Here is a 24,382-nt window from a genome sequence, read left to right as displayed (position 1 = left end):
AAACAGATACACCTCTACCCCATTATTACGCCACCCGACATAACACGAATTTGGATATAACGCGGTAAAGCAGCGCTCCGGGGGGGTGGGGCTGCACGCTGCAGCGGATCAAATCAAGTTCGATATAACGCGGTTTCACCTATAACGCGGTAAGATTTTTTGGCTCCCGAGGACAGCGTTATATCGAAGTAGAGGTGTACTTGTATTGAGCATAGAGATGGGCCTGAACCCAAACTGCGGAGTTGGATGTGGACTGGGATGCCAAATCACAGCTTGAACCTGTCTCTAAAATAGATTGAATCTGAGCAATCTAAATCTTGGGAAAGTTCAAATTTGGATCTGGATTGAAAAAGCCCCAGTGTTTGGCAATATTCCGATTTGAGCTTTGGATTCAGTTGGTTATGGAAATAAAGGGGACTGTTCTTTTTTCAGTTACACTGGCATAAGTGTGACGTACTCCCAGTTTATATTGCTGTGAGAAAGTAAAATTTGGATCAGAGAATTCAGCTGAGACTTTACATAATTACACTGTGGAACTTATTGCCACTGGATGTTGTTGAAGCCAACAGCTAAGGGAGATTCAAAGAGGGTCTGGGGCGTTTGTAGGGATAAGAAGAATAGCCAGAGTTGTAACAATTAATGCTGAAAAAGAGGTTTGGAAGGGATATAAAACCTCATACTCATCCCTCTGCAAGCTGTACGAGGAAAGGAGCCCACTGAACCTGAGTGAACACATACCTTATTATGGCTGTTGGTGTAACTTTCTAAAAGAGAATTTAATGCTCAGTGAAACTTTTTAAGCATCCTGTATGGACCGATAGTTGGAACCATACTAAGGTTGTAGCTTGGAAAGTACCATGTTGTGTGTGTATTTAAGAGATATGTGATAATGCCAGTGATCATGGTCAGTTTCTTTTCCCATTGATTCTCATTGATTTCAGTGCAATCATGGTTAGGACCTCTCTGTGACTGGCTCCTGGCAGGAATGACAAACCTTGCACTTGGGGTAATTAAATAACTCCTCAACTAACTTGGGTTGTCCTTGTTTCTTTTGGAAGCTAATTCAAATAAGAGTCCAGGAATCTTCATGTCCCCGATTTTAATAGACCATTTGTGAGACCTTCTTAAGTGTTGTTTCATAAAGCAAAGTAGGTGAATTGCACCGGCTTTTAAAATGACTTTGATTAGTTGCTCTGTGTTGCAAACTAAAGAGGAAAAGAGGGAAAGATGGATGTTACACCACCTGCTAGAGATGACACAATGCCTGAAAAAGGACCTTTCACAGCTGTGCAATTTTAAGGAAACAATTCACATCTGCCCACTTTTAAGCACATGTTGCCCAGATGTATAGTTGCATGCACAATAAAAAATTTGTTGAGACAGAAAAAACCTGTTTCCTTTAGGAACAGGTCATAGAGGGGTGAAGGTGGGCAGATGAGGGGAGGGAGGGTTGTCTTTTAGGTACTATTAACACAGCAGAACTAATAAGCTAACAGATGTAGGAAACAGCATCTTAGGCCTCACAGCACAGCTTTTTAGGTCATTCTTATTGATGGATGTCTTGATGGTAGTATTTGTCCTTCATTCCTGTAGCTCTGAACTCATTTTCCTTACTCTTCCCCTTGCAGATATTTACACATTGTGCCAGAGGAGCAAAGTTATTAACCATAGTCTTCAACCCAGAGACTATTTAATCCATTCTCATGGTGCCCTGCAGTAGGTTATGTTTGGCCAGGGCATCATTTGACTCTTATTCTTTTGTGTACAATTGAGGTCAAACATCTACTTCCAACAAATAAAAGAAGATAGAACCATATTTAATTAAACTGTTGAATTTATCATAAAAAACCCCCAACCTGCTAGATACTGAATTTCTGTTTCAGATATTCTTGAAAAATAGGAGAGATTTTCAGACTTCTAGCGTTAGGCCTAGTAATCCAGTAATGTGTGCCCTGTTTGGGACAGCTAGGGCCTGACTTTTAGAGGAACTGAGCATGGTCACAACTCCAATTGAAGTCAATGGTTGCTAAACACCTCTGAACAATGGCCTCACAGCCATATATCCATTGCGTACCATTGCCTGGGGCAGAGCAACATTGCTTGCTCCTTCCTCTACAGGGAAGCTCAGGAATGGAAAATGACGCTGCACCTCTATGGGCCAGACTGGAAAACGGGCTGAATGTGGTGCAGACTTGGTGGGGCCAGCGACTGCAGCAGGGATGATTTCACCAGGCTTAGTGGTGACGCCTGGGATCTCCTGTGCTGGGCTCAGCAGCTGCTATGCTTGGGAACCACTCTCTGTGAGTGACCCTGTTTTATTCCCTGCCTCTGAAAGTTACACCAGAGATGTCACAGGATGGATACTCAATGTTAGCAAAAATTTAGGCCTCTACTCCTTTGTACTATACTTCAGGTTACTCTGTTTATCTGTTAAATGGTATTAATAATGCCTGCTTACCTGTCTACCTTAATGGGTGCTGTAAAGTTTATTCGTTAATGTTTGTGAAGTACTGAAAGGCCCTCAGATGGTACTAGAGGACTGCAAAGTACTGGGATAGTATTGTTATGTAAGGCTAAGTATACCAATACTCACTATGAATCATTGTTTGTATTTGTCCCATCATTGACTAGGATATACTTTGTTTTCACATTTACTTATAATGTAAGCTTAGAAATGGACAGGTCATGTTATTGGGATGGGTGGTGATAGACTCCTGAAAAAGAGTCCTTTCATCCTTACATGAAATTGGAAAGAGCAGGAAGAGCAGCCAATACAGACACTTCAAAGACACCCTTAAGCAGAATCTCAACTCATGCGGCATAAATATTGGTCACTTTGAAGACAGAGCCAAGGACAGATCCGAATGTAGAACAACTATCAATAAATGTTGCAAACACTTTGAGGAAAAAAACAGATGTGAAAAAGTGATTGGAAAAAAGGGCCAAGTGTCATGCCAGGTCTTCAGTGGGTGCCTACACATTTCTGTAAGACATGTGTTTGTGACCTTGCCCCTTACAGATTGACTCATCAGCTACAGAAAAAACACACACAAGATGTTGTGATGTCATCATCCAATACGACAGATGGCCATACATTTATAGTGTTCCAGTGAGACTGTAACATTGAGCAGTAAGGGCCAGAAGAAGAGGGTGTATCCTGGCAGTTAAGAAGTAGCTTGAGGATGCCTCAGGTCCTTGCTCCATCTGATCAATTACTGTCAGGAAACACTGAACTCTGGGGTCAGTATTCCTGTAAATTCAATAGATGGATTTTTTCCTATTTCTTTTCTGGGTCTGGTGTTGGTTGTATTTTGAGTTAATGGGGTGGGATTTTTTCTTTAAAAATGGTCAGAAACTTTGTTGTCTTAAGTTTAGAATGATCACAAAAATACCAGCTACTAAATGTTTTACAGTGATCAGTTTCTGTTCCGTGTGTTTAGTCTGTAGCGTATCTAAATAGCAAGCTCCTTTCAAATGTAGCCTCTCTCTTCAAGGAATTGGGAAGGATGTGGTAATGTACCAGTGGCATAAATTACTAATAATACAGTGCATTATTTATTCAGATAATAGAAAGCATTGTGTTGGTTTTTCTAACTGATTACACCTGTTTAATTTAAAGTAATGAGGGCTACAAGATGCTGATCATTAGTGTAATATAATATACATTTCTTCAGTATCTTTAAGCTGAAGATCTCAAATCACTTTTACAGACAACTATTAAAGATATAAAAGATTAAAGTTAAAAGTTAAATATGTGAAGGAAACATTACCCACTGCGACAGTGACTCACCAGCTGGCGCCCTGCCTTCTGGCTGGATATAGCACTGAAGGATTTTTCTCTCCGTATCTCCGCTTACCAGACATTCATCTTGTGACTTGGACTTCCAGCTGGTTCATGTTTAGCGTCATCCATTTACACCAGTAAACCAGAGGGTAACTCAGCAGTTGCCACAACTTCGCATTAGATCATCAGGACAGGGTCAGGCTACTAGTCCTTCCAGCCCTTCTGCCTGGGGTGTCCTTATGCTAGCCTCCTCAGTGAGACTGTAGGAGAGTCCATGCCTTCCCTCTACCCTGGGTTTTGCTTTGTCAGGCTTCTTGCTTCTCTCCTAAACTACCTCCTACATCTGTCCACCTTCTCCTCAGGGGGCTCACATGGTCAGCAGGGACTACCCTGGGGACAGCACCCAACATGATAAAGGAAAGAAAACTAAACTAACGGAAATTCAGAGCGGTACCCACCCACCCCCTCGTCCATAAGGCCCTCCAGCCAACTGTACTACTGCTCCACACTCATAGGAAAGCTAAGGCAGCTGGTCTCGCCACTTTGCTCCTCTCTGGGAGCTGAGATGAGAGGTCTGTCTACCTCCCAAGGCTAGAGCCCTGTGAGCTGGGCTTCTCCCTTCTGAAGCTCCTCCTCCAAGTCCACCATACTTCACAGGTGTGATGGGGTGGGGCTGCCTGAGTCTATTGGTGCTCCTTAACCCCTTCCTGTCTAGTGCAGGCTTTGTATACCCCATAACACCCCCATTTTATAGGTGAGGAAACTGAGATATATGCAGATTAATGTTGTGGAGCTCTGGGTGCTCAGTATCTTTGAAACCAGGCCATAGGTGACTTCTACAGCAGCTCAGAAACAATGCCAGAGCCAGGACACTTCTTTACTCTCAGGCCCCTGCTTTAGCCACTAGACAATGCTGGTCCTTTCTGGGGCTGTGAACATACATGTCTGTATTTTAAAAGGCTGCAGAGTCATGCGGTTAGGATTTCATGTGACCTGTTTGCCTGCTCTAGAATGCGCCACATCAACCTTGGAAAGGCACTAGAGGGCACCAAAAGTAGTTAATTTTGCAATAGAGCAAAAACTGAAAAGGCCCGTATAGAATAAGGCTTGAGGGGAAGCGGGACAGTGAGAAACTGCAGCAAGTAGCTGGGCAGCAGCTCACACGTGATGCAAACAACCAGTATCCTGCTATAACTGACCACAGAAATCTGTGTGTGAAAAAGTATCCACCAGGTCTTGGAAAAGTCACAGCTCTCCTATAGGCCTCAATTACACAACGCAAATACTTAACTTTCAGCATATGAACCTGAAAGTTAACCCACTAACCTGAAAGTTAACCCCACTGAAGTGCTTTGCTGGAAAGGGATGATTTGCTGAATTGACGCCTTAATGCTTTCAAACAAACTTAAAACCAATATTTATTGAAAAGAAAGAGAGCCCACGATGGAGAAAATTCTGGCCCCATTCAATAAGCACACTTGAGAGCAGAACGCATTCTCAGTTTAATATGACATAAACGCCTGTTTGAATGCCTCAAGAAAAAGCATCATTATACTGGTAAGACTGAGGCTCTCTTGGAAAATGAGTGTTAATAGAATGTTGTCATAAAAAATACTGTACACTAGCAAGTTTGCATTTAAGGGTCCAGCACCAACCTTACCATGTCATCCATCTCTCCAGGGCTCTTCTAAGGAAGTTAAGGTTATAACAGCCTCTGATACTTGGATTTATCAGGCTGAGCTGTCAATATTAGATCAAAGACAAATAACATAGCAAGTTGTTCTGGGATTTCCAGTGCTATTGTACTGGGGAATGTGTATGAGTAAATGCCTGAAATTGGCTTTATGAAGTGAATAACAGTTGGAGGGGGTAGCCTGTGTGGAAAAGGAGGGATCATTGATTTGACTGGACATATGTAATATCAATAAGAGCTTTTGGCTAGTGTTTTAAGAAAAAAAATGCTTAATTTTTCTGGGCTGTGATTGACAGAAATCTTCCTTTTCTGTAACTATATCTGTGTATAAACATATTCACTAATTACTGTGTAAGGCTTGATGGCTTTTGCTGAAAAAAATCAGTTTTAAGATCTGTTTGCTTTATGAAATATTTCATGTCAATTTCAAACTACAGTGTGTGGTATTGTCTGTTTTTCACATTGTAGCTTCTCTCGAAGTCAAAAGGCCTAGAATGGAAAAAAATGCTGAAGCTCCAAGATGTTCAGGCCAAGCTAGGAGTTAGCCTGAAGGAAATGCTGACCATTGTCGAGGAGGTATTTCACCCTGAGCCTTACAGCGTAGAGGAAATTTGTACATGCCTGGGAATTAGCCTTGAGGAGCTCCGCACTCAGATCCTCAGTCAAAACACGCAAGATGGTGAGTGTACATCAGATGGTGTTTTTCATTTTAAAAAGCTTGTATTATGTAAAATGTCTATGTGCTTATAAGTAAAGGACATGGAAATCTTGCCAAAAGAGTTCAGCAGGACCCTGTGGGAGGTTTTCTTGGATGAAAGAACTGATATTATTATGATATAAGCGCCATTTGTTCCCATCTTTATACTGAAATAGAGAAATGAATTTAAACATAGTTCCAGCAAAACCAGTTTGTAAAACACTTTGAGAGGCTGTTGTGGAAAGATCCAAGCCATCTTAGAATCATGGCTTAGGAAGAATCTACATTCCAGAAATTTTTTAAAGCACAGCTCTATCAAAACCAACCCATATTAGCAATCACTTCAATGGAGTCTTGTTGAAACCAATTTTAAACACCATTCCTTAACTCACATTAAAGATTAAGGGCTTGTCTACACAGTGGGGCAATATACTCTTTGGGGGGATGATTTCTAAAGCACACAAATGTGTTGCAAATTAATTCATGCGCATGCACTAAAAATAGCAGTGTGGTCATTGCAACTCAGCCTGAAGTTTGGGTTCTCAAGTATAGGTGGTCAGGTGGGCTTGAGAGCCCGCACTCGAGCCCGAGCTGCAATGTCCATACTGCTATTTTTAGCATGCTCACTTGAACCCTGCTGGCCTGAGCCCATCTCCTGGGCCTGGGAGGCAGGGACCCAGAACTACTCTAGCATGGGAAGCCCCAGATGCATAAAGCTGGGTAGAACTATTTCTGTCTCGCTTGCTGTGTCTAGGGGTCAGAGTTGTCCCCCTGTGGCTAGGGAGCTTTGGGTACATTCTGGTAAACTGTAGTAAATGCCTTTTAAAAGATGTGAGAAAAAGGCACAGAACGTAATGTGCCTGTCGCAGAATGCACACAATCCTGTGGGGCCAAGAGCCAAGCTTGCCTGAAACACTCTCCTGTGACTGTTTCAACCCTTCCCTTCCTGCCACCAGCTCGCTCACTTCTTCCTTTTCTCCACTCCTCCCCAGCATCTTTCTCCCGTGTGTGTGTGGGGCCGGGGTGGGGGGGCAGAGTGTCCCCCCACCCAGGCCTTCTCATTACCCTGGCTGGCCCTGGAACACCCCATATAAACAGAGGTGGGAGCAGGTGGTACAGAGCCAGCTATGCCAGTTTTATGCCATCCCAGGATTCCCCTGACATGCTAAGCTACCCAGAATGCTTAGCTACCCAATTAGGACAGCTGTCTACCCCTTTGCAATGCTGGAGAGATGCGAGTATGGAATCAGAGACCAAGATCTGGCCCTGCGTCTCTAGAGAAGATTGTATAATACCTGTGTGCATTATATGTAGAATATACTGACGTGTGTACGGATGGTCCTCGACTTACGCAAGTGTTCCGTTCCGGAATGCCTTGCGTAACTTGAATTTTGCGTAAGTTGGGAACGTATACTCGACCATTATGCAAAAAAACACCAACCTTTCTAGCTTACAGAATTTATGGAACTTTTCCTGTAAGTGTGGATTTGCGCAAGTCAGGTTTGCGTAACCTGGGGAGTGTCTGTATATCCATAACACCTGTATTACATGAACTATGTGCTCTTAGATATTGCAGGGTCTGAATAACCTTTTTCTTTCTTCTGCCCCTTTCCTACACCACACACTTCCATTTTCATGGGAACTCCTTGGTTCTCAGTTCTCAGTTTCCTGTACTATCCCCTCCCCTCTTCCCCCCGTATGAAACAGTATAAGAATAGTCACTCAGAGATATGACTGTATTGCATAGCTCTGGTTTGAAAAGCTAACTTTTAAGGCTCAGTAGAGTTGAATTGTTTATACAGATCGTTATTTTGACTTAAAAAAAACCAGTCTGGATGAAAAATGTTGACATAAAAGCAATAGAAGAAAGTCCAAGGAAATGTTATACTATAGCTCTGTCTAGTGTTTGCAGATGTTCACTGAACAAAATCTCTGAAAATTTGCGTGACCATGATCTTGTTTGATAAAGCCAATTAAAATGGGTTGTGCAGAAGTCTGTTTGCATTTGTACAAGATAAAACTAAACAACAGATTCCTGCAAAATTAGATATAAAGAGAAATAAGACAGACACAGAGCGAAGAAATCAAATCAACTGTTTGTTGTTGTTATACACCAAACAAATTACACTTTATGTTGGTTTTGGAAAGCTACAGCCTCTTCAGAAAAAATATTTTTGCTTTTGTTTGCTGTATTTTACACTGTATCCTAATGACAGAGCCTGGTTTCTTGCTATGAGAAGAAAATACTGATAAACAACCCAGACTTTGTCATTATGATACTGTGAAAAACATAGCAAACGAAAGCAAAAATGTTGGAGAGAATTTAGTTAAATTATTTGCTGGATTCTGGTTTTTCCTTTATAGCGGAACATAAATTTATGGCAGTTTCCACTTCTGCCATCTCTCAAAGCATTATTAGTAATGCTCTGTGCTTATACTGCATCCTGTATAAGAACCTGGACATTTTTTACAGATATTTATTAGTCTCAGCACCTTTCCCCCTAGATGCTTATAGGTTAGGAGAGGAGAAATGAAATGTTGGTTTTGTGGCTCAAAGCTTCACCCATGTCTTCATCACACTGGATGAAGCCAGGGATAACAATACAGAAGAGGGATGCTGCAGATTCCAACTGGGCTATTTTCTTTTAGCCAATTGGAAAGAAATAATGCGCACACACTTCTCACTTTACAGTACTGGCTATTATCACATACATTTCAGTCAGGTCCACCTTTTTCTTTACCTTCTATTAATATTAAAAATTCCCATTCTCTCCAATTTGACCTCTCCATGTCCTTTTAGTGAGGCTTCTTAACCAATTGCATGACCCCTCTCTGCACGGTTTAACAAGACTGTTTAATAGAATAGTTGCAGTTGAATTTGCAATGATGTACATAAGCCTGTTAGAAGTTGAATTTTTTGAGATCTGCAGCACACTTTCCTTAACTAGTGGGCAAATCAGAGGTGGGACCAAACCAAAACCAGGGATCATAATACAACTGAGCTCCATATCCAAACTTTGTAGGTAGCCGTTGAGCCAGATCCTGGCTCTTCTCCTCCAGCCTCTTTGCACTGTTTGGACCACAAAGACCCTGAAAAGCCATCTTGACCAGTAAAAGCAGCAAAGAATCCTGTGGCACCTTATAGACTAACAGACGTTTTGGAGCATGAGCTTTCGTGGGTGAATACCCACTTCGTCAGATAAGGTGCCACAGGATTCTTTGCTGCTTTTACAGATCCAGACTAACACGGCTACCCCTCTGATCTTGACCAGGTAACTGAGGATTCCTCCCACACTGGGGAAGCTAGCTGTCTACACCACATCACCCCACTTCCCTTGGGATTAGAGAGGTATCGAAATTGCTTAGAGCCACCTTTGAATCTCCTCACCCTCCACTGCTGCTGTCTGGGCCAAATCAAAATCCTGGGGCTGAAACCCCCAAAGTTAGGAGAAGGTCGGATCTGGACCTACACCTACACTTTGTGCCTTGGGACCCTCTCTAGAACCAATAGTATTTATTATTAATTATTCACTTTCTAAAGTGCAGTTCACTATAGTTTCAGCTTGGATTTGATTGCTTCATAAAGTTTTTAGGCTGCAGTGGTGGTGGGAAGGTTGTGTATTTATAAATCCCATCGCAGCAGGATAATCTTCTGTAAAACAGTGTCTTCTTTTTGCCATAAAATGTTTTTCTCTTTTAAATGGGATAGTCTTAAACCAATTTTTCCTTTTTACATATAAAACAGTAATCTAATTTTGACATTTAAACCTGGGAACAGAATCACCATGGGAGCTAAAAGCATCTGTGGGTTTGGCTAGTTAACCCTTACTCAGAAAACTAACGTTAAAATCGGGAAAAATATTGCTACTGAAAAAATAAGCCTCAAACCACAATGCAATTTGAATGAGTGGGGTTGTATAGTCTTTCACTCACACTGCAAAGTAGTCCAAAAGAGTGGTGAGCTCAATGCAAGAACTCACTGTAACTTTTTTTTTTTTTGGCACAGAAAGGCATATTTGGAAGTGGACTTTTAAACATACTGCCACATATGCGCTCTTTAGCAGGCTGCAGCTGCGGGGTAGCAGAGTGCATGTGTAGCTTATATGGAAGGCTAGAATAGACTAATAATTGAGTGGTCGGTCTACTTTAGCAACAAAAAGCACTTTTAGAGGGCAGGCATTTCTGTGGTAAAAAATGCCACCATTAAACCAGTAGGAGCCGTAATCTCTAAAATATGTCTTGACTGGGGGTGGGAGTGGGGTTGTGTTCAGGAAAGGTTCATGCAATTGCTCTGTTTTCAGAGGACTAGATTATGAACAATTTATTCACATTGCTGAGTAGTTAATAGGGCTGTCAAGTGATTAAACAAATTAATCGTGATTAATCACGTGATTATTTGCACTGTTAATAATAGAATACCATTTATTTAAATATTTTTGGATGTTTCCTACATTTTCAAATATATTAATTTCAATTACAGTGCTCACTTTATATTTATTTTTGATTACAAATATGTGCACTGTAACAAACAAAAGTAATAGTATATTTCAATTGACCTAGTAGTGTACTGCAATCTCTTTATAATGAAAGTTGAACTTACAAATGTACAATTATGTACAAAAAATAACTGCATTCAGAAATAAAACAGTGTAAAACTTTAGAACCTACAAGTCCACTCAATCCTACTTCAGCCAATTGCTCAGACAAACAAGTTTGGTTACAATTTGCAGGAGATAATGCTGCCCACGTCTTATTTACAACGTCACCTGACAATGAGAACAGGTGTTCACATAGCATTTGTAGCCAGCATCACAAGATAATTACATGCCAGATGCATTAAAGATTCATATGTCCCTTCATGCTTCAGCCGCCATTCCAGGGGACATTCATCCATGCTAATGACGGGTTCTGTTCGATAATGATCCAAAGCAGAGTGGACCGATGCATGTTCATTTTCATCATCTGAGTTAGATACCACCAGCAGAAGGTTGATTTTCTTTTTTGGTGGTTCGGGTTCCGTAATTTCTGCATCGGAGTGTTGCTCTTTTAAGACATCTGAAAGCATTCTCCACACCTCCTCCCTCTCAGATTTTGGAAGGTAATTCTGATTTTTAAATCTTGGGTCGAGTGCTATATTTATCCTTAGAAATCTCACATTGGTAACTTCTTTGCATTTTGTCAAATCTGCAGTGAAAGTGTTCTTAAACGTGCTGAGTCATCATCCGAGACTGCTATAACATGAAATATATGGCAGAATGTGGGTAAAACAGAACAGGAGACGTACAATTCTCCCCCAAGTTCAGTCACAAATTTAATTAACGCATTATTTTTTTAACGAGCATCATCAGCATGGAAGCATGTCCTCTGGAATGGGGGCCGAAGCATGAAGGGCCATATGAATGTTTCGCATATCTGGCATGTAAATACCTTGCAATTCCGGCTACAAAAGTGCTATGTGAACGCCTGTTCTCACTTTCAGGGGACATTGTAAATAAGAAGCAGTCAGCAGTATCGTATGTAAATGTAAACAAACTTGTTTGTCTTAGCAGTTGGCTGAACAAGAAATAGGACTGAGTGGACTTTGTTTTGTTTTTGAGTGCAGTTATATACCAAAAAAAAAATCTACATTTGTAAGTTACACTTTCATGATGAAGAGATTGCACTCCAATACTTGTATAAGGTGAATTGAAATATACTATTTATTTTGTTTATTTTTACAGTGCAAATATTTGTAATAAAAATAATATAAAATGAGCACTGCACACTTTGTATTCTGTGTTGTAATAAAAATAAATGTATTTGAAAATGTATAAAAACATCTAAAAATATTTAATAAAATTCAATTGGTATTCTATTGTTTAAAGTGCGATTGATCACGATTAATTTTTTTTTAGTTAATCGCACGAGTTAACTGCAGTTAATCGACACCCCTTTTAGTTACTCATAGGAATAGGCCCATTAGAGGGACTGAGATGCCTTGTGTGTGTAACAACTCACCATTGTGGGTAAGAGGATGGGGAATCATAATCTGCCCTGGATGAAATATAACACACACAGCAACATTTTCTTGTCTATATTAAAGGCCAGATTCAGTCACACACATTCAGTATTATCTTTCTCTGCCAATAGTTCCACTGAAATCAATGGGACACTTTACAGAGAAAGGTATAGTCCACATTTTTAAAGGTGGCAGAATCTTTCCCTTTAAGATTTTGGATGGTGAATTCTTCCCCTACGATAGATTCCTTGCAGCCCTACTACATCTTCAGAGATGAGCCATGTTTAGTTCATTAATATACAGTGAAATGTATCTTAAGCAGATGCCAGTGAGACCTGACAAAATGTATAGCCTAATAGAGGCTGATTTTTTAGCTAAAGGTCAAATTCTGCAGGAAACTTCAAAGAAATGAATCTGCTGAAAGTGAAGTAATAACAAATAATACCATTTACTGGAAACCACATTTAATTATTATTTAAAAAAAAAATCTGTGGCAGCTGTGTGGATGGGTTTGAACGATTTTCATACACTTAAAATTCAAAAATGACCTTACCAAAAAACAAAAACCCAACCCCAACCATGGTACAGTTCTCTGCTATATTTAACTAACCCACATTTGTTTGAGACTAATAGTCCCTGGCCTATTGCTGTTTGCTTTTTCAAAGAACTTTATGTGGATTTCAGACAAGGTTTCATTAATGGCAGTTTAGTCTTAAGATTTCTACATTTTGTTGTTGCAGCCCTCGGTGCATGAAAAATCCCAATGTTTCCTCCAAGGGCAGTTAGTAGGCAATGAATGTTTTGGACCCATTTGAGTAGGGCTCTGGATGGCGCGGAAGAAGTCATTTAAGGGCAAGTCCTTCGCAGAAACATGGAGGCCAGGTGCACAGAGCCCATAACGAGGCTGCAGGACCCACTCAGGTTCGTGGGGCTCGGGCTCAGGGGCTGTTTAATTGCAGTGAACATGTTTGGGCTTGGGGTGGAGCCCAGGCTGTAGGACATTGCAAGCTGGGAAGGTCACAGAGCTCAGGCTACAGCCTGAACTCAAACAGCTATACCACCCCTTAGCCCAAGTCCCATGAGCCTGAGTCAGCTGACAGACCCAGCTGACTTTTTAATTGTAGTGTAAACATACCTTAGTGTCCTAATTGCAGCTCCTTTGCATCCTTCTGAGCCAGGTAACAGAGAAGATGCTGCAGCCCTTAATCCTTACCCGGGCAAAATTGCCACTGACTTCAGGGGAGTCTAACCTCTGTGTAGGGACTGCAGGATTTCACCTTTGATGACTCTGTAATAGTCGTAGCTCTTTAAAACAGCTCTATTCCTAGCTCAGATATAAGATTTGTATTGTGCATCTGTAAGTTTTATACCTTTGCCACTTTGGCCACGGTAGGTTGAGACTTCAACGATCATTCTGTTCTCTTTGTAAAATATAAGGCCACCTGCCAATATTTTTTTTTACATAGTAAATGATTTTGGGATAGTCATCTCCTGCACACATCTAAGCTTCCTTGGCTATATGGCTCTTATCCAAGGACCGTCAGTTCAGATCTTTTCCTATTTGTGCAGTGGTGGCTGTTGTTCTCTCTAGGTCAGTGGCCTCCAGTTCAGACATAGATCCAGTTGTTAGAAATATCAGTTTTACTGCTGATATTTTTGATTGCATGGCAGTGAGTATTTAGATAGCCCTAATGTGGAAGTTGGGCTTGCAGCACATGTCTGGATTTATGTATATCCTTAGTTTCCGAATCAGAGGCAGTGCCTGTTGAATACAAAGATGGTTGGCAGCCTGAAGTTTATTTTACTTGTATATAGCATCAGACTCGGGGGTATGGGGAGGCAAACACTATAAAAAGATTTCGTTAAGCATGTGGTTAATTTTTTCGGATTGGATTGCTGCTATGCTCTGTCGTATCTATGACACTTGTGGTTTCCCCAAGTTTAGATTTACAGCTCCAAACTGTAAAAAACAGAAACCTTTCATCTAATGATATCATTTCTTAACTGATATTCACTTGGCAAAGAGTCATGTTTGCAAGGGAGTCTAAAACAACAAGAACACAAAACCAGTTTCTGTCATTTTGAATGTAATAATTGCTTGAAAGGATAACATTAGATTATAGTCAAACCAAATGTCAAGTTTGTGGAGTCTTCATGACATGAGAGAATGCTGTCAAAGACAGAGTTTCTGGCTAGCAGCCAGCAGTTAGAAGATCCATTCTAGTTGCCAATACATAACATGATGAGCATAACACAACCACAAAGTGTTTTAAGGTAATCTGGCCAGTAAAGCATTGCTTTACCAAAGGGTGGTCTGTGAATCAAATACAGCCTTTGGCAAGACTTCTACCTTAAAATTGAAACCAGACATGTTTTCAGTTCATTTTTTGGGTTACTACTGTTCAATGGTGATTTACAAGAGAGTGTGAGCTATGGCAATCTCTCACGCAACTTCAGATATGCCCTAAATGAATGCACATTTAGAAATCTCCTTGCTGTAAAACAATAGCTTCATAAGAAAAGAATATTTAAAGAGAAATCATCTCAAAAAGAACGCTCTGGTTTCTGTGCCGAGCAGCCTTTCCCTGCCAATCCTGAACTCTCAGGCACTATTCTGCAACACATATTGCAAACAGCTACAGAAGCAACAAAAAGATGGAAATATATGGTAAAGCACAGCTCCAAATGCATCAGATAAATCAGAAATGGTTGTTTAAGCTTCCTCTGTTGCTCAGTGACATTTCCAATGAGACTGAGCTTCCAAGGGACATTCCTGTCTTTCCATTTTTTTTAATCTACTCTAAAAGCAGCTTGTATTCAGAAGGCAGCCATGTTCAATTCATCTTTATTAAGTAGTAGTTGAGTTACATAGTAAACAAAGGAATATTATCACCAAAGGGAAAAAAAGTTGTTTTGTTTTACCTATCACATAGTATGAGCCCATTTGCTATAATCTGGCTCAGTACATCATCCTCAGCAGCTGTAAATTGGTGTAGCTCTTTTGAAGTCCTAATTTATATTAGCTAATTTTTTATTCTAAATAAAGAGAGTTAGATATTGGTGATGCTACAGGTAGCGACAGGACATGTTATGGGCACAGTGTGGGACACCACTATGTTGTGCCTGGTTTTGGCCACAGGGAAAGCACTGGATTCACCCTCACAGCCTCAGATCTGGAAGCACGAGACAGGGGGGTTTACTGTATTGGTGATGAATCTGCAGATTGCCTGTATCCAAGAACCCACCCGAGAGATCTTTCTTCATTCTAACCATGACTTCAAGTTGGCCTCCAGATTGAGTTCCCTGATGGAACTGGTGAAAACCCTGGCTTTGAACGTTCCTCCTGTGCCAAAAAAATAGACAGATTCAACATCCATCAGTGGATCTGAATGCCTTAGAACCAAGGAGCTAGATACGCTGAGCCTTCCTGATCCAGTGGCTTTGACAGTGCCAGGATACATCTAGATCTGGATAGTCTCCTATACAATAAGGAGATTGAGTCTGTGCACTTAGATTTTTAGTATTTTGATGAGACTTCTTCCTTAGAGTGTCTGAAAAAGAGATTTTTTTTAGAGAAGCAGCTAAGAGCATTCATAACTCTCAGTACAGTGAGTGGACTTCCAACTGGAAAGATTTCTCTTGCCTTTGGAGATGAATCTGACAATTCTCCAATACATAAGGCCAAGTGGACACAGCCTCCTCCAAGAGTAAGCTCTCAAAGTCTCCTCCCACTGGTTTCTTTGCACAGAGACTAAAGGCCACACTGGTGAGAGGCATTCTATTTAAAGACTATCACCTACATGAGGGACAGTGTTTGGACCTTGAGCACTTTTCTGGATTCACCATAACAGGAATCTACACTAAGTGCTAATGGAAACATGACTTTATTTAAAATGTCAATATTTGAATACAAACACTATCTACCAATAAACATTCTGCTAACTGCAGAGATTATAATTTACCTGTGCAATCAAGGGGGAGAGAATTGTCCCAAATCTGCCTGTGGTGACCAAAGCAAGAAACAGTTGTTGAAGTGGTACTTTCGTAGCTGTTGGTGGAATATCAGATCCAGAGGCTGATTTGTGCATGCCCCCTCTGTCACAGTTCAGGGCAAATGCACTTGTATTCCCCTTGCATGGTCTACCAGTGGCACCCACTTTAGGTTCCTGGCTCTTCAGCCATCACCTCTGTTGGGTAGAAACCCACAGCTCTCTTTCTCCCGAATGGGTTTTTTTCCAGGCTGCACAGTTCCCTGCCTCCACTCTGATGTTCCCAGCAAGCCAGACTGCCTAACAGGCCAGCATCTGTGCTTAGCTTTCTCTCCAGAAGCAATGAACAGCATAATGCCTGGCAGTTTTAAGTTACCATATTGCTCTTTCTAAGCATGCACATTTATTCTTAAGGTGAAAGCATTATAGAGAAGACATATTAGGAACAATACAAGCACCTACACGCAAGCTATAAAGCTTACAAGAGGACACCCCAACTACAACCTCGGGCTCTATTAAGTGTCAGTCCTTCAAAACCCACAACTGAGTTTTTTCTGTGGTTACACGTTCACAACCATCTCACATGCAGAACCAGAACCCAGGCTGGGGAGAGCAGCTTGGGCTTTTGATCTTGGCCTTTGGTAATTGGCAGACAAAGACCCTCTCCTCAGGGCATAGCTTCAAAAGGCAGGGTTTTTGCATAATTGGAATTAGGGAATTTGTATTCACCTCTTCCTTTGTATTCCCCAGGAAAACCACTTAACACTTTTTATTCCAAAGGTCTGTATGCCACGTTGTTCAGTAAAGTCCATAGAACACCCAGATTTAACAACTGCCACATCTCCTGCCTTGAGAGGTTACTTACAATCCTGGCCAACAGTAATACATAAACTATTCATTTAATACAATGGACCTCAAAGATACTTAAACTTAATTCAGTAAGGTCTCCCTCAAAAATTGCCATGTCTGTCACATCTGCCCTAAAGCAGTGGATGTAACTAGAGTGCTTGATCAGCCTTCTAAGGGAACCCACTGACTGGATTCCATGTCTAACATGACCTTTCATAATTTCACGTTTCAGGTATTTCAACTGTAAGCATGCTGCTAGCAAGCCAGCATACATCATATGGAATTGTTTGACAACCATCCTGTATAATTTCTCTCTTTAGAGCCTATGGGTCAGAACTCTCACATGCCCCTTCTTACTCTGGTTACCCCTAAACCTTTGGGTGTGAACTTGAGACCTGGGCCTCCCAGTCCCACCTTCCATCTGGTTTCTAGGGAGTGTATGTAGTGTCCTTTTGTCTCTGAAGGGGTTGGCTGCCCCAGCAATCGGTTGACATCCCTTTACCCCCACAGCGACCCAGAGGTATGACAAGCAGCAGTTCTTTGGATCAAAGGGAGAATAAAAGGTAGGGCTGCCTTCTTGTGAAGCGTGTCTCAACCATGCACTGCTTTTAACAGCAGAGAGTCTGGCAATGGAACTTCTTCAAACCTCGCATTGACTACAGGGTCAGGGCCTGGGGACTCTGGTGGCCTAACCTCAGCTTCTGGGGCAGCAGGGGGAGTGGAAGGATCACTGTTATATATTAGAACTGGTTTAAAAATATGTTTGGCAAAAATGTTCTTTGAGCAAGATTTCCCTTTCTTATTAAAAAAAATAAATCTTATGGACTCAAAGGGTCAGACCGGCTCTAATCTTTGTAACGTGATGCTAAAGCACCTTGCAAACTGTTTGCATGAAGAGTTGTCTATCACTTCATCCACCTTGTAATTCTTGCTAGAACATACATAAAATCATCAAAACTATAATAAACATTTTGGTTTGAAATCCTCAAACAGTATAAAAACAGAGCTTTTAAAAAGAAGTGTTGGTTATAGCAAAAATCTTCTGACTCAGGAGCCGTCTAATATAAATTAAAAATTACAGAAACAAATGTAAATCTTTTAAGTTTCCATTTTTTTCCTTTTCAGTTAGGTACCTGTTAATGAATAATTGTAACAAGAATAATTTCACTTTATTGTAGTTACCATCTTTAAACTGTACCAGCGAGCTAAACACGTGTACAGCGAAGCTGGCAGAGTGCTGGAATTTAAGAAGATATGCAGCGAGGCACCTGCTAGAGCAATCCAGCTGCTGGGAGAATTAATGAACCAGAGTCATATCAGCTGCAGGGACATGTATGAATGCAGCTGCCCTGAACTGGATCAGCTGGTGGACATCTGCCTGTAAGTTTTGACAGCAATAAACCGAGAACTCCTCTTTGAGAATATGGTTTGAATAGATGAGAAAACATGACATCATTAGCTATTGTAGTTTTAAAATGAAAGAAAAATATTCCTGTCTCTTATCACAAAATTAATCTCCTAAAGGGATATTATGTAATCAAATGTTTCCCTGCTGACATCTGAGTAATGCTTGTCAGATGAAAGCTGCACTTTATGGCTTCATGATAGACTCTTCTTTCTGGACTGACTCTTCATCAAGAAATCTCACAGTAAATAAAGTTGGCTACTACTTTTTTAGGTTTCAGAAGAGTTCATGATCAGTTTTCTTAAAATGTCTTCTCAGTTGCTACTTTTAGATTTTATTTCTCCTTGCATATTCCTTAACCATTTCACTGCTGACGACCGTTGTAGCTTCAGGACTGTTAATGCAGTCTTTGATCTAATGTTGCCTTGAAATCACTATGAATCATGATTGACTAGCAGTTGTTGATGCTAAAAGTACATTTTGTCCAATGCAACTGATATACTAGGCAGCAGTAAAGTGGTTAAATATCAAATATGTTTTGAATGGATGATTAAGTAGAGCCAATGAAAGATCTTTGGCTGTGGAGTCTTGGCTCTATGCAAGGCATGGGCAAATGTGCAGTTTGAATAAGACAAAAGAAAAAGTAGAAAAAATAAAGGTCTGTCATTTTTCGTTACATTCACAACTAGATGGACACTGCTATGCAAGAAAAAATGTTCTGTAGCATAGAATCCAAAGAGAGAGATAAACTTAATGCATACATGCAGCTAGGACTGTATTAAACTAAAATTATTGGGAACATTTTAATTAGATGGACCAAAATGTAATAGTGAAAGAAATATATGGTGGTTTCCCAAGTTCCATCAGATTTCTTTCTAAATGACCAACAGAAGAAAACATGCAGAATGTAACAAGAATAACTGAACACGGAACCAGACCTCAGTCAGAGTATAAAATTATTTTTGAAACTATGTCCATTGTATGTGACAAAACTTATTTGTTCACCATTCACTCCATCCATAAGCAACATTAATGTATTTCAGTTTTTTCTGGATTTAACATTTCTTAAGGATAAAGACAGTTTTGCAGCTACATTGCTACCTATAGTTAATTATGAAAATTGATTGATACAGACTTTTATTTTATGGCCAAGATTTTCAAAGCTGACCAATGATTTTGGGTGCCACAGTTTTTGGGTGCCAAACTTGATACATCTTGAAGTGGCCAAATTTTCAGAAAACACTGAGCATCCGCCCTGTGTAAGGTCCCTTTAAACTGTCTTAAATTGGTTACTCAAAAACTAAGGCACCTAAAAATCTCTAGGCACTCTTGAAAATTTTAACTAACATATTTAAGATCATGGATCAGCAACTGCATAAAATATATTGTCTTTACTTACAGTGATATACAGCTGACATGTAACTTTAAAAACCTTTCCAAAAATACATTCCAAGCATTGCCTCCTCACAAGGTTTAAAGTGTAGAGAATAATCTGCATATCCAGAGGTTTTCTGTTTTGCCTAGATCTTTATGTTTTAATATCTACTCCCTGCCAAGATACAAAGAGATCCCTATTGACTATGGTTTGGAGCACTGAAAAGTTTAGCCACTAGTTGGTCAACTATTTTTGCAGAGAGAGTAGACTTGTACTTTCTGTAACCTGTCTGTCTCATGTTATTAATGGCTGTTTTTCTTGTTAGTTGTTTGAAGCAGATGGAGCAAATAAAAAAGGGAGAGATTTTCAAAAGCACTTAAGAGATTTAGAGGCACTGAAAGTCAATTGGACTAGGGCTCCTAAATCCCTTTGCAGCTTTCAAAAACCTCGAGTCCCTAAACCACTGTGGATAATTTTCTTGCTACCCCCTATTCTCCATTTCTTGGTGGCACGTGTTCTAATAAATTAGGTTTTGTCAGCCTTGCCTCTGACAGCTAGAGAGGTATTATTTACAAGAGGATACTCTTAAATAAGGTGCCTGAATTTCAGAGGTGTTGAGCACCAACAATTTCAGTGACTTCTGTGGGAGCGACTGGTGCTCAGCACCTCTAAACACCGAGCCCCTTGTGAGGTACCTAGAGATTTAATTAGGTGCCTAATCTTAGCATCCAAGTTTGAAAATGTTGGCCACATTATTTTGAAGCACAGTAGCTTCAGCTGTAACACACAACTCGTTTCCTTTAAAATGATCTTTTATTACATTTTTAAAATGACTACGTATAACAGCAAATCATAGGATGTGACCACAGAGAATTATCAAATGATTCAGAATAAATTTGAAGATATTTAAATGGCATTCCACAATCCAAAGCCAACACTGTATCTGCAATACAACACTTAAAAACTGGGTTGCATCCCAAGTGAATTTGGGCAGTTGATTTAGAGAACTGGATTGAAACCCATGAAGGCAAGGGGAATCTTTCCATTGATTTCACAGAAAGCTGGATTGGATCCTGCTTGCTTTAAGAAGTTGCTTCTGTGGATCAGAGAATAAAGACAGCTGAGAAAAAGAGCAGCGTACAAAAAAAATATAAAATTGCAAAGAAATAAAATAAAGATTGAAAATCAAGAATGAACAGATAATTGAGTCAATATGTCGGATAGTGACCCTCCATTAAACACACACATAGAGTAGGTCATGGATTCAGAAAAGCAGTTAAGCATTAATTTCATTTAAGCACATGTCTAATGAACCACATGTAGCTGCCTTCCTCAAGCAGGGCCTGAGCAAGTACTATCCTAGCACCTTGAAACATTCATTTAACATAGCGGTTTTCAACCTGTGGTCCGCAGACCATTAGGGGTCTAAGATTTTCAGAGGGGTCCACACCTTCATTTGAAATTTTTTTAGAGGTCTGCAAATGAAAAAAGATTGAAAAGCACCAGTTTAACATAAGGAGTACGTGTGAGATGGTATCACAAATTATTCAAAATTAGTCCTCATTCACTATTATATCATTAACATCATGCCCAGTTTCATCAGCCCTAGACTGTGGTTGTCAATGAAGAGAATCTCCCAATGTGTAGATATTAGAAGCATATCAAAATTATTTGATCTACACAGTGGGTTGGAAACCTCATGACAATGGATTCTCTGGTGAGTTTTCTAGTTCATGCTGTTTTTGTGGCATTTTTGACCTACCCAGAGGAAACCTTCTCATGGTGTTGTCCTGCACCTTCTGGATTTGGCTGGAGCCAGGCAATGCAAACATGCAAGAAAATGAATTAAAAAATGGAATCAATTAGATTTGGTTTGAGTCTTGCAGATTAGGATCATAGGATTTGCCAATGGGCCACTATCCTGGCTCTTGGAGTGGCCTGTACCTTGGATCTTTCAGCAGAAGGAGTAAGCAAGGAAATGTCATTTGTTTGCAGTTGTCACTTCCCCTTGGCTTCCCTTTGTGGGAATTTTTCTCTTTAAAAATATTTAGAAATAAATTGTAATAAAACAACAAAGGTCTTTCTATGTTGGTATGAAAAAAAATGGAATAACAGAAAACAACCATTACTAGTCTGAAAATATCAACGAATGTGGTGTTTTATCACATGAAGGACAGAAGGTACACACGTAGGACCAGATTCTGATCTTAGCTGCACTGTTGTAAATCCACTCAAATCAAACAGCCGTCAACTACCGGAAGAGGGATTCCAAAGAGGATGGAGTTAGGCTGTTCTCAATGGTGGCAGATGACAGAACAAGGAGCAATAGTCTCAAGTTGCAGTGGGGAAGGTCTAGCCTGGATATTGGGAAACACTATTTCACTAGGAGGGTGGTGAAGCATTGGAATGGTTTACCTAGGGAGGTGGTGGACTCTCCATCCTTAGAGGTTTTTAAGGCCCAGCTTTACAAAGCCCTGGCTGGGATGATTCAGTTGGTGTTGGTCCTGCTTTGAGCAAGGAGTTGGACTGGATGACCTCCTGAGGTCTCTTCCATCCCTAATCTTCTATGATTCTAAACCAGTGTAACCACGGTCAGATTCTGGCTCTTAATTTTTGTTTTTAAGGCAGACCAGATGGCTGAGTGATGGGACTCTTAGTCTAACTTTTTTTGAATTTTGCAGTACTCCTTTTTCCTTACTAGCACCGTGACTAGTCCTGAAGAAGCCTCTGAATCTTCAGAACATGTTATGTCAATACTGGAACAGCAGAAATGTATAATGTGCTGACACTGCCAAATCTGAAAATGTCTTATGTGAACAGACCCTGGACAATTAGTGCATGAATGTTCCTTTATTTTTGTCATGTCCTCCTGTCTTAATTTCCGGTGTTTTAAGATTATTGCTAACTAATGCCCTTTTACTACTTTATTCACCTCATGTACTGCAAAGTTTTTAAACATTCTGAGAGAGGCTTATTTTTGCACTTGATGGAAATAACTATATTTCAGAATTTAAGTTGTCCAAAACATTCACTGCAAATGGAGTTCAAATGTCTCATAAGAGCAAATGTGCCATATAGTTTTGAAAATGAGAAATAAATGCGTCCCACATTCACTGTGCTCTGTAGGCAGTTTATGTATGACAAATGATCTCCTTTGATATATTGCACTCAATTTTTTATTGTTATTATTATTATTGTAGGCAGTCTGGGGCCATCGGGTCACGCTTGACTGGAGCAGGATGGGGCGGCTGCACTGTGTCAATGGTGCCTTCTGACAAGCTGAGTACCTTCCTAACAAATGTGAAAGAAGCTTATTACAAACGCAGTGACCAAAGGTTAGCTCTGGAGAAGAATAGTCTGTTTGCTACCAAACCTGGAGGTGGAGCTTTGGTTTTTCTGGAGGCCTAAAGAATGTAAAAGTTTCAAAGAAACTATGTAGGGCATTTGGGAACTGGCAGGACTTCCTATGCCACAGTAAATTAATCCCTTTTCTGTTTTGTATTATAATGAGTAGTTGCTATTATCAAGATACATTTCTGAAGAAACAATTAGAAGAGATTTCTTAGGCTTATAATGCATTTTTCCATACTAAAAATATCCTTCCAACGAAAAGCAGCCTAAATACTTATTTCTTTCTGGATTATGCAATGTAAAGGTGATTTACTAAAACGTATTCTTTTGAAAAATGGAACAAAGCAGACAGTTCAAATAAAGAGGAATACTTTTCTTAAGTCTTTTTTTCTTTCTTTTTTTTACTGATATAAAGGTAAGTGCAAATTGAACAGAGAGCTACTTCACTTTATCAACCCAAATGAGGTAATATTCAACCCTTAATTTCAGGGGGTTGCTTTAATGTTGGGGTTTACTCACTTCTTCCACTACTGGGTGGTTTCTTGTCCCATGTTGCGAATTCCTGTGGAAAACAAAGAAGCAAATTGAACTGTTAGGGGAATTGCAAATGTTTTGCTGAACATTGAAACTTTTGTAGGATTCTCAATGAGGAAAATATATGCTATTATTTTTGCAGTAGCGCCTCTAGACCTCAGTCAGGGATTAGGGCCCCATTGTGTTAAGTACTATGAGCTTATTGTTGCAACTGTTTAGAATGCAGTTACCACAGTATTTTTACAACATTTGAGAGAACTGCCAACTCTTTCCAAATCCTGAGGAAGCTGAGTGACAGGTTTCTTGGTTTCTTGGCCAGAGTGAGTGACATCATAGCTATCATGCAGGCTGAAAGAGCTACTTAAGTCTGACTCCTCTCTTCCACGCCATAACTTTCTCAAAAATTTTTCTTCGGGGCTAAAGTTTCTCTTGCTTGGTCTTAGCCCAACAATGACATTTTGGGTTTTAACAACATACGTTCTACTATTTTTGAGTTGTGCATCATGAAAAAGATATTTCCCCTAAACTACCAAATAGCCAAGCAGACTTTATGGTGGTCAGACAACTCAAAAACAAATTAATTTTAATCTTTATAGGTGTTTGCAGAAATTTGGCTCACAATTGAAAAAGCTACAAATAATTGAAAGTTTCCCATTGACTAGGGATAGAACTTAATTTCTGTTATTCTTTGACTGCTCATTGAGGAA

At 40.1% G+C, this 24,382-nt stretch overlaps 2 protein-coding genes across 4 annotated transcripts in view; one reads left to right on the top strand and one right to left on the bottom strand.

Moving 5' to 3' along the window:
- Positions 1-23,521, top strand: part of GALK2 (galactokinase 2) — a 75,534-nt gene extending 52,013 nt beyond the window's left edge. For both annotated transcript variants that reach the window (XM_030577359.1, XM_030577360.1), the window contains 3 exons: positions 5,946-6,156; positions 18,189-18,390; positions 22,991-23,521. In XM_030577359.1, the coding sequence (XP_030433219.1) occupies positions 5,946-6,156; positions 18,189-18,390; positions 22,991-23,198 (621 nt within the window). In that variant the 3' untranslated portion in view covers positions 23,199-23,521. The remainder of the gene's footprint in view (positions 1-5,945; positions 6,157-18,188; positions 18,391-22,990) is intronic.
- The window catches only part of FAM227B (family with sequence similarity 227 member B), a 213,552-nt gene that overhangs the window by 21,849 nt on the left and 167,321 nt on the right, over positions 1-24,382 (bottom strand). Inside the window, exons 16-17 of one of the 2 annotated variants that reach the window (XM_030577358.1) lie at positions 23,661-23,703; positions 19,556-20,886 (exon numbers count right to left, since the gene is read on the bottom strand). In XM_030577358.1, coding sequence (XP_030433218.1) covers positions 20,873-20,886; positions 23,661-23,703 — 57 coding nt within the window. In that variant the 3' untranslated portion in view covers positions 19,556-20,872. Of the gene's footprint in view, positions 1-19,555; positions 20,887-23,660; positions 23,704-24,382 lie in introns of those variants that run through there. The other variant, XM_030577357.1, reaches the window with a different exon arrangement.

Source organism: Gopherus evgoodei, chromosome 10 (genome assembly GCF_007399415.2).
Source record: "Gopherus evgoodei ecotype Sinaloan lineage chromosome 10, rGopEvg1_v1.p, whole genome shotgun sequence".
In the NCBI taxonomy this organism is placed as follows: Eukaryota; Metazoa; Chordata; order Testudines; family Testudinidae; genus Gopherus; species Gopherus evgoodei.
This window is presented reverse-complemented; position numbering and strand designations above follow the sequence as displayed.